The following is a 14843-nucleotide window of genomic DNA, read 5'->3' on the forward strand; positions in this document are numbered from 1 at the left end:
AAAGCTAAGCTAAGGAAACCCTCAGAGCTGCTCAGAAAGGTTAAAAAGCACCTAATGAAGTAATTTCTCAGGCAAACTTCAGATATCAAGAGGGCATTAAAAGAAGGAAGTAGTAAAGATCACTGCATGGAGTACATCAGACTAAAACATACAGAAGTGAAAAAAAGAGTTAAGCCTGAAAAAATGGATTTTTCAAGAACACTGAAAGTACAAAAAAATACTTTGCTTAGAAGAAGCAAAGAGAAAATATTTGTGACTCAGAATAAGCTTAGGCACTTGTCTTCTCCCTTAAAGCCAAACAGCACAAATACAGCATTTTTTAAAAACATGTCTTCATAGTAACATAATAAATGTTTTATAACACAAGTAAAAGTGCCAGAAAACGAATAAGCCTTGAAGAACTAAGGATTCAGTGATGAGACAAGCACTAAAAAGTATTAAAGCAAATGTGGATAAACAGTACTGTAAATACTTTTAACTTTATTCAGAAACATGACGGGGGAAAGTAAATCTTTTTAAAACAGACCTAAAGAATAATATCAGTAAAATAATTTGCTTAATAAAACAACATAAATATGAATCTTGCTACAATGTTATTATGTGCTTAAAACAGCCCCTAAGCCAGTGGAGCAGACTAAAGTTAATACAGAGAACTTGCCTTTACAAAATTGTCAGGGAACATGCCCCTTTTCCCATTTAGTTCCCCTTCTAGCCATCCTTCTTCTTCTAATTTTTTCACATTTTTGATGATTTCCCCAACTCGGATCGTTAATTCGTCGTCATGCACTGCATCATAATCATATTCCACGATGTAGTCAACTGAGGAAAGGAAAAAAAAAGGCTTAACTTAGACACATAAGGAAATGTGAAATTTCTTGACTTTATGCACTACATTTATTTTAAGGGTTTTATACATAAGAAAATAGTCCTTGGGATAAATAATATATAATACCTAGACTAGTAGTTCAATCTTTTTAGACTCAAGGCACCACTCAGAAAATGTAAGTTCTTCATTTTTCACTTATTTTTTTTGACTACAGAAAAGAAAAAGAAAAAAAAGAGAAAGTCTTCTATTGCAAAGAACTCAAAAAAACCACAACAGGTCTGAACATCTGTAACACTGGATTCTTATTTGAAATCTCTGGGCTTATGTGTGCACACCTAGTAGTGCTAAAGGATCTCAAGACACCAGGTGCCATGGCACCCTGGTTGAAAAATCAATGACTTAGGCCATCTATAGATCTGTACATCTCAGCATTTTATATGGGAGGTTAGCATAACCATATCCATTTTAAAAGGCAAGAAAAAAACGGGACGCAGTGAGACCAAGGGACTTATTCAAGGTGACATAATAGGGCAAAGCAGAGGTGGAAATACAGCCCAGTGCTCTATCCACTAGAAAAATACTCTATTCACTGGAAAATAAAAAAAAGACATTTAACACGGGCTTTTTGTGAACAAAAGGCCAATTTTTTCAGGCTCCGACTTGCCTGTCTTTAAAGGATACAACAAGAAGAATTCCGTATGCAAAAATCAAGGACCCTTTAAATGTTTCTTTAAGAAAGTTAACTAACCTGGGCATGGGGGGAAGAGAGAGGAATAAACTGAACAAGCTGAATCTGTTTTCTTCAAAACAAGCACCAATTTAGTCATAGGAACCCTGGCAATGTACTTGCATACATCTGTTGCACAAGAATAATATCTTGTTTGCCAATAAAGAGATTAGGATTTTTTAAAATTTCTTTTTACGTAAGAACAAATCTTCTAACTCATTTATCCATGCTGATCAGCTGCAACAGTCAACCCAATACCAGACACAGCATTCATACCACAGGAACTCTGTTTCTTCTATAGTTCAAGACATATATGCAGAATAGGAGACAAGATGCATAACAGGAAAAAACACACTGGAAAGCTAAACAACTAGACCTTCCTTTCCATTTCACCTTTTCTACTGGCTTGGGTCCTCCCCTTAACACACTTTATAACCAGCCACTAGTGACATAAGAGTTCATTTTACATCAATTAAACACCAGTACCTAGATTTTCTTCCACTGACAAGTTTAATTGCTACCTACGAATTACATTAGGAATTTGATTCCTACCTAGGATCTAGCAAAAGTGCTTTTGCATACATTTTTAATTGCAGAGCTTTCTCCCTTTACTACCTGCAGGTGAAGTCAGAGAAAGCCAAATAAAAAATGGAACGACACATTCAGGTGCCACAAAAACACGGGGGACTGTAAAATGATCCAATCTGGCATGTTGTTTCCTGAATACATCCAACAACTGAAGAATGACACGCAGGTGGATCCTTTAAACAGAGGCTTAACATCTTTTTAAATGTCTTACGCATTCTTTAGTCAACTTCACCAGAAATGAATTACGATTCTAGTATTATAAAAGCCCAGGTCTGTCTGTCTGTCCGTAACACTTCATTCGCGCTCTGATTGGGTGATGCTAACAACCAATCAGAGTGCTCCAAGCGTGGGGGAGTGCTGCCATGATTCCAAAACCGAGCCAAGGACCGGACAAAGGGTGGCATGGGACATTAGGTGGCGGCACTCCATCCCAGCCCCTCCTCTTCCACCCACCCTCCGCCCCCCATCGTTCTTGACGGGCAATTGTCTAGTCATTATCATAATGACCTGGCCCTGACGTAAACTGCAGAACACCTATTTATTATTTATGGTACTGTATATTTCCTTTTACCAAACATCTCTCTCCAGGTTTGCTTTAAAGCCTGATTGCCTAACTAAACTGCCTGAAGCCAGCACCATAGGGGGGTTTTTAAGAGATTTTTAGTTCTGCTACTGCTCTAAACTGTCCTGTCTCCCTCCTCCCCACCAGTTGTTCACATGAAATATTGCTGACTAGACTAGAATTTCTGGCAGCCATGGGTCATGCAGACAATAGTCATTTATCAACTACAATTTAAGTGGAAGGATGTCATCTCCCAAACAATTCAGCTTAACCAGTTCAGAAACCTGCACCTCAAAAAGAAAAACATTATTAGATGGTTATTTCTTCCACCCTTTGCCTTCCAGATGCTATCAAAAAGAGACTTAAAAAAGTAATCTTGAGTACTATGATGCCTGTATTTCAATGTACATATTACAGTAGAGGGGATGCTCGACTCTCCCAGTCAAACGAGTTAACAGGCACAGGAGAAGTTACGTCTCCACACAACAAGATTGGTACCATGGTCTAAACAACCTGCTCTCCAGCCTTTTTTCAACTTCAGACCCTGGAGCTAAAAATCCTAACTAAAATAAACCTTCACTATTTAATTATTTCAAAAGCTACCTTGAAGGTGTTTTCTATTGAGTTATGCCCACAACACACTGGGTTTTTTTTCTATGCTGATTAGTTGTGACAAAATTTGGCTGAGATGATCTACTTGGGGATGGTCCTGCTTTGAGCTGGGGGCTGGACTAGATGCGAGCTCCCGCAGTCCCTTTCAACCCGCATTTTCTATGATTCCACGAATTACCTACTGTAAAACATACAGTAAGCAACTAAAAAATATTACAGACAACTCCACCTTACTAAAAACAAAATCTTTAGCCCCTCTCACCTACCCCACTCCTCCAGACATCAGACACACAAAGGTACAGACACCAATTTTTATGTATTTATTGAGATACCTAGAGCCAGAAACTTTAATATGCTTCCACTCTCCCAGGCCTCTGGAACTTGCAACACCGCTCTCACTCACCACTGATGGCCAAAATCTGCTGCCTCACCCAAAAGAGCTGAGAAGGGTCCAGGAAAACATGCTAAAATAGTTCAAGTCCTTTCTCCTGAAGGAACACACCCAAAAAACAATGGTAAGAAATTGCCTCTGTGCCTCTAGACCCCCGACTGATGGGGACTCGCACAAACGCACTTTATATTCTCCACTCTGACACCTACCTTCAGCCCCTAGTTGACCTGAGCAGACAACATGAACTCAAGATGCCAGCCAGACACAGATGACCAAGCTCTACGGTTCCTTCAGCAAACATGATCATACCAGTACTGCCACAATGGTGTAGCGATGGGATGCCATCAGCTTGTGGCTGAACACCAGTCTTAACCCATAAAAGATGACAGCTAATGTTTGTGGTCAAAAGAAACCAGTCTAGAGTTTACAGCTATGATTCACTTTCCCTTTGGTTGAAGGTTAGTGAAACCCACAACTCAGAAGCGGTAAGGAGCTGCTGCAAATGTTTCACGTAGCAATATCTGCGAGTCCGTTCTCCATTAACTCTGGCTCAGATTCCACCCCATCCTCCACACAACGCAGTCAGGCAGGGCTGGCCCACAGTTTTTTGGGGCCCCCCTCAAGTTATAATTTTGGGGCCCCGAGCCACTGAAAAATCAAAATTGTGGTTACTTGCAGTATAAATTCACTGAAATAAAATAAGTCAGGGCCAGGCTACGAGCACGTTGGCTGTGCTGCAGGGGGTGGGGGCAACACATGCTGGGGATGCCTGGGTTCCCTCCCCAGGGCTGGAGCCAGGGCCGGGGGCGGGGGCAGGGTGGGAGCAGACCTGGTAACTCTTCTCCCACTATGCCAGGAAGGGGCTCCCTGCCTGCACCGAGCCCTTTAAACATGGCGCAGCCGGCAGGGGGAGAGCGGGGCATGGCTTGACTGCAGGGCCCCCTGTGGCCACAGGTTCTGCAGGATAGGATGGGCCAGCCCTGCAGTCATGCACATCTTTACCACCATCGAGCCGTATTATAGCAATATAATACGCCCAGATACAAAGCCTTCATGCTACTAATGCTATCAGAAGAAAAGGCATGTTGCCACTTTAGGCACTAACTGGTTCAGGGAGGGATGAGCTTCCCTATGCAACAGCCTAGCTCATCAGGTGCCAGTACCTTCATCCACTTACAGCATCAGACAAAGTTGCTGCCTACAAAAGCTTATGCCCCTATGAATCAGCTAGGTCTCTAGCAGTGCAACCCTGCCTCATCTTCTGCCCATCTTCAGACTTAACACAGCTTGCAATTACAACTGAGATCCTATAGCGCACCTCCTCCACAACACAGGCTACCAAAAACATACTGAGCCTATCCTTTGCTCTCTATAATGTTCTCACAACATTTCAAGATCTTGTTCCTTTTGTCTTCAAAAAGGTGCCTTACAGGCCCAGGAAGTTTAAAAGATCATCTAAAAATTTGGGATGACAACCACACCCTTCTGCCCCAGTGGAATTCTCCCCACAAAAGAGATGGAACTTCCTCAAGGCCTGGCCCAAGATCATGCTATGCATTTCCCCCAGACCTCAGGGCCATCACCAAACTCATTGTTTTCTGCTTCAAGCACAAGGTTCAGTTCTTTGGCCTGGCCTTCCTACATTAAGAGACCAGCCAAAGGTATTTTTATTAAAAATATTTTTACCAAAAAGAGATTGATTTTTATTAGTAGATGTTTTGGATGGGGAATCCAGGAAAAAGATGACAAAGTTGAGCTGGAAATACAAAGCGCCCGAGCGAGGAACTAACAATTGAGGGGTGGGGGAGAGGAGGGGAACGCGACTAGGTTACATACCATACAATGTCTACACTGCAGCTGTTCCTAGTTGAAGGAGAGGAGAGGCTAAGAGAACACACAAATGTCAGGAAAGCATTGCTGCAAAGTGCCTCATTAATACGAAGGGGAGCACAATACAAGAATTTATAGGGAACAGGGTAGAAAAAGTTTTGATTAGGTAAACAGAGGGGGGTAGGATTCAGAGAAGTGCAGGGCAGGAGTGGAGGGTTCATTATATCCCTATTAAAAAACAAACAAAGAAAACCAAACAAACCACACACACCCCAACAACTTAATGGGGCACCTCATTTCCTTAAGCACCCAAGCTTGGAAATACTAGCCAAACCATTCAGTGAAATTAAATTGAGAGGGGGTTTTTTTTGTTTGTTTGTTTTTTTGGAGGGGAGGCAGAGCAAGAAACCACTATTAATAACATTTTCCCAGAGTACATGGCTTTACAGTGTCCATAGCAACAGATTACTTGTTGGCCTCTCTGTTAAGACTTCACAAGAAAACCAAATGCCCTAACCAGGTGAACACAAGCTCACTGAAGTGGATAAAATTAATTTAATCAAAGCCAAGATGTCACTTTCTGCTGGCTTAGCTAAACTCAGTTTACTGGTCTCCCATTTCTATTCCCTGTAAACCATAAGATTTTGGCAGCTGATCCGGTGAAATGACATGCACAAAAAGGAGCTTTTTTTTTCTTTCTGTTTTTTTTTGCACCGGTCCTGGAAGCACTGCAATACCAGGTCAATGCATGGAGTGGATGGAGCACGCTCCGGTTCCACCACCCAATACCAAAAAGAATCTGCTCAATATAGACCTCCTATGGAGGACATATCAGAGACAATTACCCTGGGGAGCTCACCTACGTGGTCACGCTGCTTCCCCTGCCAGGACATGCACAAAAAGGAGCTGGGTTGTGGCCGTAAGGTGCAGGCAGAGACAAACTCTTCACCGCTGTAGAGCTGTGACAGCCAGATTTTCTGCTGCCTACTCCTCACTCCTGGTGAAGGAGAAAGGCTGAACCCAAGCGTCATATCAATCATCCGCTACATTTAATCAAACATCATCCTGAAACTGCTCTGACTCCTGCTGAAGCCAGGCTGGTGCAGAGAACCTGCTAGAGCATCCTGGCAGCTCCCCTGAGAGAATTTAAGCTGAATATTGGAAAAATCCCTGTGCTGAATTTTCAGTGTCCTTAGATCTTCAGTTAAAATCTTCACAAATATCATAGAACAGTAGCCAGTAACTTTCAAATACAGCAGACTACTACTTGTGGTATGGCCACTGCCACAGGCTGCCAGTCCCCCACCCAGGGTGGGCAAAATACGGCCTGCAATCCAGATCCAGCCCATGAGGCCCCTAAAAAGTTTTGAAAATTAAAATTTATCTGACCTTAGTTCCTTTCAAAAATGACAGGACCCAGGGGCAGTAGGACCCAGGGCAAGCCCAACCAGCTCCTGCAACAGCAGAGCCTGCCTGGCCCCACCCCCCTAGCTGTAAGCCCCTGCAGGGACTTCTGGCCTGGCACCACATGGCTGGCCCGGCATGGGAAGCTCAGGAAGGGCAGGGAAGAGGCTGGTGCTGAGCAGGAGAAAAGCAGCCCCTCCCCCACCCCATGGCCAGCACTCCCTGCTGCAGCCGCTCGCAGCCCATGTGGGGCTGTCCTGAGCAGGCACAGGCAGCCCCATGCATGCTGCAAGCGGCTGCAGCGCAGGGCACCAGCCAAGGGGCCGCTTTTCCCCCTGCACTCAGCACCAGCTTGTAACCCGGCCCACACTGACTCCAGGCTCGCCCATCGGGCTGCGCATGGCATCAGCAGCTGCGGCCCCCCCACTTGCCACTCCAGGCAGCATTTGCTACTGCTGCTGCCTGCCCAGAGCTTGCACCACGCTAGGCTGCAGTGAGGCTGCCGCCACTACCACCTCTGTGCTGCCCAGCACATGAGCTCCAGGTAGGAAACAGCAGCAAATACTGCCCGGCATGGCAAGCGGGGGGGCCGCAGCTACTGCTGCCGTGTGTAGCCTGACGTGCTAGCCCGGAGCTCTCACAGGGCCGGGTTACAAGCCGCCATGCGCAACCTCAATAGGCAAGCCTGGAGCCAGCGCAGGGCCCAGGCTGGATGCAGGACCAGGTTACAAGCTGGCACTGAGCACAGGGGAAAAGCAGCCCCTTGCTTGCCCCATGAGCAGTAGCCCATGCTGCAGCCACTAACAGCCTGCATGGAGCTGCCTGTGCCTGCTCAGGATAGCCCCACGCAGGCTACAAGTGGATGCAGCAGGAAGCACAGGCCACGGGGTGGGCAAGGGGCCACTTTTCCCCACACTCCGCACCAGCTCCTTCCCTTCCGGCGAGCAAGGGGTCAGGGCTGTGCGCTGCCCCCCTGCCTGTACCGTAGGGCTGGACAGGCACTGGGAGTGAGTGGGCACGGAAGCGTGGGGCTCACATCAGAGTCCCAGGGCCAGAGCTAGCAGGGCCCAGAACAGGCCGGAAGGGGTACAGGGTCCTGGCTGGCAGGGCCTCTATGGAGCCAGGCCAGCTCCCCGCTCTCTGTGCTGGTGCAGCCCAGCCCAGCTCCACAGACCCCTGCCACCCTGCATCCTGCTCTGGGCCCCACTGGTGCTAGCCCTGGGACATTGGTCCTAAGATGGTAACCAGGGGGCAGGCCACCTGCCAAGGGGCGGGGCTACCCATGCAGCCCTCCACAGCTTGCCGAAACTGGGTAAGTGGCCCTCCGCCCAAAATAATTGCCTACCCCGCCTTAGCCTCAAGAAACAGGATCAGTGCTGACCACCAATAACCTCCTCTTGCACACTGACTCAAAAGCAGATGCGAGACTGCAAAAGATGCCTGCCTCCACCCTTCCCTCTTCCCTCTCTGTGCCCATCCGCCCCCGCACTCCCCCAAATTAGACAGAAAATTTCCAGGCCAAGCTGCTTTCATATAAGTGCTTTGTTTATACATATGGTCACTGAAGAGGGTTTTTCACTGTGAAGGAAAGTAACCTAGTGCTCACTTGCTTGCAGTCTAGACCTTGGAATGAAAAAAGCATTTCCATGAATACTAAACATCAAAAACAAGAAAAAAGGGTTTTAACCCTTTCTAGATTACTAATCAGCCATTACCCTGCTGTGGCACCAAGTCCCACACAAGTAAGGACTTGCGGGGCCACCTTCTCTATTCCATTACTCCGGAAACAAGATGCCCTAATAATAGATTTGCCGTATCACAAGCAACCCTTCTGTTCCAAGTCGTTCGACACATTCTAGATTAGTGATATACTGAATGGGCAGATATCTACACTATTGTCCTTTTAAATAAGGAATCGTGAACTACACATGATCACATAGTTAAGCATAAAGGGAATGTTTGCAGTCATCAACCAGCAGAGGCCCCGTTTGCTTGTTTGATAACCCAGTTCAGTACTGCTGCCAAGTAATCAAACCTGCACCAATAGTGAGGTGTGGTCTAAGACTGCATAATCTAGTCTGAGCTGTTCGTTACCATATCACTGTCTCATAATAAAAAATGGAAAGAAAAAACTTCACAAGTGCTTAAGTGGCTATGTTTGTTAGACTAATACCCAGTTCCCCTCCAGAGGGGAAACGTCTACATGTGTATTTTAATATGCATTAGCCTATTTTAATATGCATTAAAGCATCACTTAAGAGGCCATACTATTTATTTAATATGCATTAAAATAGACTAATGTACATAAAGCATCATTTAAAAACCGTGCTCTTTAGGTAATACACATTAAGACAGGCTAATGCGCATTTTCCTAGTACCTCACAATGAAGGTACTGGATTTAATCCGCATTAACTAAAGCATATTAATAATGCACATGTGGACGTGCCAAATACTTAAAACATTAAGCATCATCAAGATTCTCTTTTTTTTAAAATAAAAATGACCAGTTAGTTGAATTCAATTCTCCTGCATCTCAGAGACTATTTGTATATAAAAAGTTATTTCCTTTTTTATTTAAAACACATACATCAATTGCTCACCTAAAGAAGAAAATCCCCACTACTAACTGGAAGACTGTTGCTTTCTTAATAAATGAGACAGAGGAATTATTTCCTATCACCACTAGGGAACTTGGGAGAGCAATAATAGGTTGGGGACAGCTTGTGGGTCTGGTAGTTATCAAAAATAGTTATCACCCAGCAGTTGATAGATGGCCTAGAGCAGTGGTTTTTCCTTTTTCCTACTGGGACCCATTTGCAAAGATCCATGGCCTGTCTCAGCCCATACCCCCATGGCCCTGCCAGGGCCAGACACCCAAGTCCCTTGCCCCCCCGGGCCAAGATGGTGTCCTTTACTCCGGACCAGCAGCCCCCTGCCCCCACCAGCCCCGCTGGTAACCCTGACTCCCAAGCCACAGCCCTTTGCTCCCACCCCTCCAGCTGCCCCTGTGCCGCTAGGGCTGGAGCATGGTGGCTGCAGCAGCTCCACCTCATGCACGTGGCAGCAGGGTAAGTCCGGCCCCAACACAGCCTGGAGGGAGAAGGAGAGGCCTGTGGCAACCCCCGCCCCCTCTCCACCCTGGGCTGGGGCTGCCACGCCACACCAGGCAGCCTGGTCATGGCCCCTCCCACCCCGAGCAGCATCTTCCGGCCACCCTGCCCCTGCGAGCATGGACACTGGCCCCAGTGCCACCAGCCCAGCCATGCAGCTCTCTCCCACCCTTTTCCCCGCTGCAAAGGGCAGGCACCTTCCTGCAACCCCTCTACCCTGCTGCAGTTCACAACCCTTTGAAATATTCACTTCTGGATCGTGGCCCATGGGTTGAGAAATGCTGGCCTAGGCAGCATCCAAAGCCTAACCACACACACCATGAGCAATATTTAAGCTTAAGGACATCTTTGGCACAAAACAAATGGGTATAAACTGAACACAAGCAATTTTAGGACAGGAATTAAAGAAGGTTTCTAAGCATCAGACAACTGAGGCTCTAGAGCAAGCTTCCAAGAAGGGTGCAGGGGACAGACAATTCAACTAGTTTTAAGATGAAACTTGACAGCTTGATAAACAACATGATAACCTCTAATAGTATGGGACTGGATGCAAGGACTGAGGAGGTCTCTTCCAGACTTGTGACTGACACTTGAACATAACCTCCGATATTTCCGATGAGGGTGAGAACTAAGCCCAGGTCCAATTTCAAACTGGTATAAACCAACGCTCTGATGGCAAAGAAAGGCGAGCAGCGGGCAGAGAAATCTGGTCAGAGACCCAGAGAGGATCCATTATGACAAGTTGGATGCACAAGCACAGCTCACTATGCATCTTTAGATTCCCTCAAACTTTGTATATATAATTATAACCATGGGGAAGGATTGTATCCAAGTAGGCATCTTCCATTCCCATCCTTTCTTTTGTCACCAGATACAAAAATTCAGACAGAAGGGAGATTCATATCAATGCCCCTTTAAATCAAAGCAATACTAAATTAAGATGCTTATGCAGGGAACAGTATGTTTTCCCACAACACAATAAATAATTTACATTACAAATATACCTGATGTATGCGATGGCTTGTGGTATTAACCATCAAAGATTTAGTAGCACCCCCTAGTGAATATCAAGAGCATTTTTCTGTAGTATTATTCTTCAGACAATTTCCTTTCTGAAAACCATCTCCAACTCAAAGATAAATTTGTTGCCACTTTACTTTTCAAGCTCTTCTCTGGCTATGGCAACTTTTGACATCACCTCTGGTCTCTTAGATAGGCTCAGTCTATTAAGCAGCACTGAAACAATTGGCAACTTCCTATGTGGATTTGCAACGCAAAAATGTGATATTACCACCAAATCTCACGGGGAGTGGGAACCAAAGACAGCTCCATTATTTTTTCCAGCCCTGAAGTCAATACCCAACAGTATAGAGTATCCTGTAGAGCAGCAGTTCCCAAACTCTGACAGATTGTGCACCACCAATTTAAAATGATACAACCTTAAGTACCACCAGCAAATTTTTGTCATATAAAGTAATAATAAATCTGTTAACATATACCACTGACAGGTTGCCTGTCCGTACCACAGATAGGGAACTGCTGCTGTAGAATATCTTGCAGTGTGCACAAACCAGGTACTTTAACTTCTTTTATCTATTTGGTCTACATTATACTTAAGTCTCATTATACTTTCTTCTCTCTGTCAAAATTTAATTTTTATACATTTTTATTAGGAATCTGGCATACATACTCTAATTCACAAGCCCCAGTGCATTTTCTTTCAGGGGTTAAACATACTATGATTCGGACAGATGACCCACTGAAGCATTCATGGAGGTTTCTCACGCATCTCATTTTACATTCATGGCTGACACGCAGTTGTACAGTAGCTAGCCAAGCTTAGGGCAAATTAGTTTTAACCACTGGACATTTCTCCCAAGAATAACTTTCCATTGCTGAGCCTCCAGGCTCCTAACCATCAGGTCTCTAACAACATGATCCCTAGCCAAATCTATTCACTGGGACTCAATGATAAAGACAGTTTAAGTGAAGTTCTGCTTTTTTTGGGTGTCTGCCACTCTTCCTCTGTTCATGTCACTGGCTTCAAATAGCAGTACCCTTCTACCACAAGTATTTTCTGCTTATGCCAGCGCTTCCTGTTTCAGGGACAGCCTGCCTAAAAAAGGAAAATAAAAACAAAAATAGAGGCCTATTTGCTAGACAGTTTAAACCAAGTAACCTTGGTTACAGTTACTATACAAAGCTGGTCCATCTAGAAGCCACCTTGGATTTTACCTGGCAATTTTATATTGAAGACTGCATCAACAACTTAACATTTTATAAAATATTTTCTCAGCATCTTTTATTGGGTGTAACTAATTTTAAATGCCAACTGGAGAAATTAAGACAGCAACCAGATGGACAATGACACTCAACACTAATATCTACACTACACCAAATTATATTAAAGCAGAACACATGCTTTCCCCTCATACACAGACAACTTAAGTGACATAAAATGCAGCATACCCTGAAAATTGTTGCTATCATAATTAACTCAGAGAAGCATTTTCAAGCTGCCTTCAGTACAGCTGGCAAGAAACTGCTGTCGGATAGAAAGAAAAGAGGCAGCACAAAGGGTTGGGAAATGCTTATAAGCAAACTCTAAAGACACAAGACAAAAAAGACATTTTATAAAATGTGCATCTTGTGTTCTTTTGGAGCAGGCAATTTAAGCATTAAATAATCAATTTGACCATATTAACTACAGAAGTCAACCTCTTAAAAATTAATCAATCAATCAAATCAAACCACTGTCAAAATTCTTCAGCGAAAAACCTAATTAAAGCAGGTGCTTCCCCCATGACACACTCTGAAGGTCACTCATCAGATCAGCTGGGGAAGAGAATTCCAGTTGAATGTTTTAGAGGTGCACCACTACATCAGTGGCATATTGGATCAGCACTGATAACAGGGAAATTAATATCATCACAATCAGCTTTTTTTGGCCAGTGTAGCCAATAACGTCACTGATGAATGCCACATGCATGCACGCAGCTGCATCATGCATGCAGCCAGGAATGCAACCAGGAAGCTTGGAGAACAGAGAGTAACTCTGTAGGAGGAAGGGGCATGGGGGAGGGAAGGGACACGTAGAGGGGCATAGATCGAGGCCCCCTACAGTGAGGGAGGGAGTGGGGTAGAGGTAGGGGCAGATGTTGCCCAGCCAGGGCAGTGCACATGATCCCGGCAGCAGGACAGAGCTGTGGACAGCTTGTCCAGGGGGCGCAGGGAAGGAGGGTGCCCCCCCCCCCACTGCTGCACGCACCCCGGGGTGAGGCATGGGGCGGGGGGCATGTGCCCCACCAGATTTGTGAACAGGGCAAGGGTGGGCTGCCTGCTGCAGTCTTGAGGACAGGGGCTGCACTAGCTTCTTCCCAGTGAAGAGGCTGGGCTGAGGCGGTGCTCAGGGTAAGGCGGGCAGTAGAGGCACTGCAGTGGGGGTGGGCTACAGGCTAGGCAGGTCCCATCACAATTTCCTTATACCAAAGATGAAAAACATCCATTCTGACATCCAAAGGAAACCAAAGATCCTAGAGATTATGCAAATTGCAAGGTGTTTTAAGACAACTTGGTCACATTCCCTTAACTGCAGGAGCAGTCACCTTGTGCCTCTCCATTTTCTTTTCCTGAGCAAGTTTCACAGCATGTCTGCCAAACCATTCTGGGAGACTCAAAAATGTTAGCAAACTATAAAAATTGCTGAAGCAGAGCCAGGCCAAAAAGCTTTTCAGAACAAAAAGAAAAAAAGATCCTAACTCACCAAGAGTACATAAATGCAAAGTATTATATAAATAAGATTTTGTTCCATCCAATCTCTCCTTAAGTTCTGTTATAGTATTGCAGTCGTGGTACTTCTGCCCTAAAATCCCCAACTCAAATGGCTTTGAAAAGGTCAAAAATTCATTTCCACTTGGAAGTCCTCATGTTCAGATTTAATCTACGAAGCAGAGCTGTTAGCAATCAATGTGAAAAGATCACACTGGCACAACTACATTGGTAAACTCTTCTTATGGATGCTGGTAGCTCCAGAGAAGAATGCTTTTGTCAGCTTAGCCCGAATCATTTGGGGAGAGGTTGGCAGCATCTACACTAATGTGGTCATCAACCCACATGGCTTCTATGCTCTGGGCTCTTCCAACGTAGTTCTGGCACCAGAGATAATGAAGGCAAGGGCTCACCCTCCAGTAAACCACCCTCCAGTCTTAGCCAGAACATTTTAGGAACTTAAAAAAAAATAGTCTGTATCCACAGTTGCATTACATCAGCCATTCTCTCCTTTTCTGCACTGTGACACCACACTACCAAACTGTCAAGGTCCCTCACTCTGTTTTGAAGATGTCCTTATCTTGTTATAAAGAAAAGCGAGCAATCATGACTCACAGAGTAAGAATCTATAAGTTACATAAACTGTGAACAAAAAGCTCTTTCCAGTTTGACAAGAAAGCACTGGAAGGCTTCTTTCACACTCTGAAAACACAAAAAATGCTTTGATAAAAAGACATAATAGCTGGCACATACCTAATTCTGAATGACATCTAGTATTTTTTTTTTTGCCTTGCTGGCAGAAATCTAGCTTTGAAACAAAATTATGGAAATTTAAAGGCATCATCCTGAGCACGCACAAAGTGTTCCCGTAGTCTTCAGAAAGAACAGTGATGCAACGCTTTGAATGTTCCCAGACTGAAAGTGTTCGAAGTCCCAAAATACACTTGCAGATGTTTCTGGTAGACTTACTGCTCAAGTGAGGGCACTGTCCTAACTACTATATTAACAGAGATTATCCATGCTA

At 44.8% G+C, this 14843-nt stretch overlaps 1 protein-coding gene across 1 annotated transcript in view; it reads right to left on the reverse strand.

Moving 5' to 3' along the window:
• Positions 1–2356, reverse strand: part of CD2AP (CD2 associated protein) — a 95262-nt gene extending 92906 nt beyond the window's left edge. The window contains exons 1-2 of the mRNA XM_019538096.1: positions 2353–2356; positions 659–846 (exon numbers count right to left, since the gene is read on the reverse strand). Of these exons, the coding sequence (XP_019393641.1) occupies positions 659–846; positions 2353–2356 (192 nt within the window). The remainder of the gene's footprint in view (positions 1–658; positions 847–2352) is intronic.
• Positions 2357–14843: the final 12487 nt, after the last annotated feature.

The sequence above is a fragment of the Crocodylus porosus genome, unplaced genomic scaffold (genome assembly GCF_001723895.1).
Source record: "Crocodylus porosus isolate Cpor-Errol unplaced genomic scaffold, CroPor_comp1, whole genome shotgun sequence".
In the NCBI taxonomy this organism is placed as follows: Eukaryota; Metazoa; Chordata; order Crocodylia; family Crocodylidae; genus Crocodylus; species Crocodylus porosus.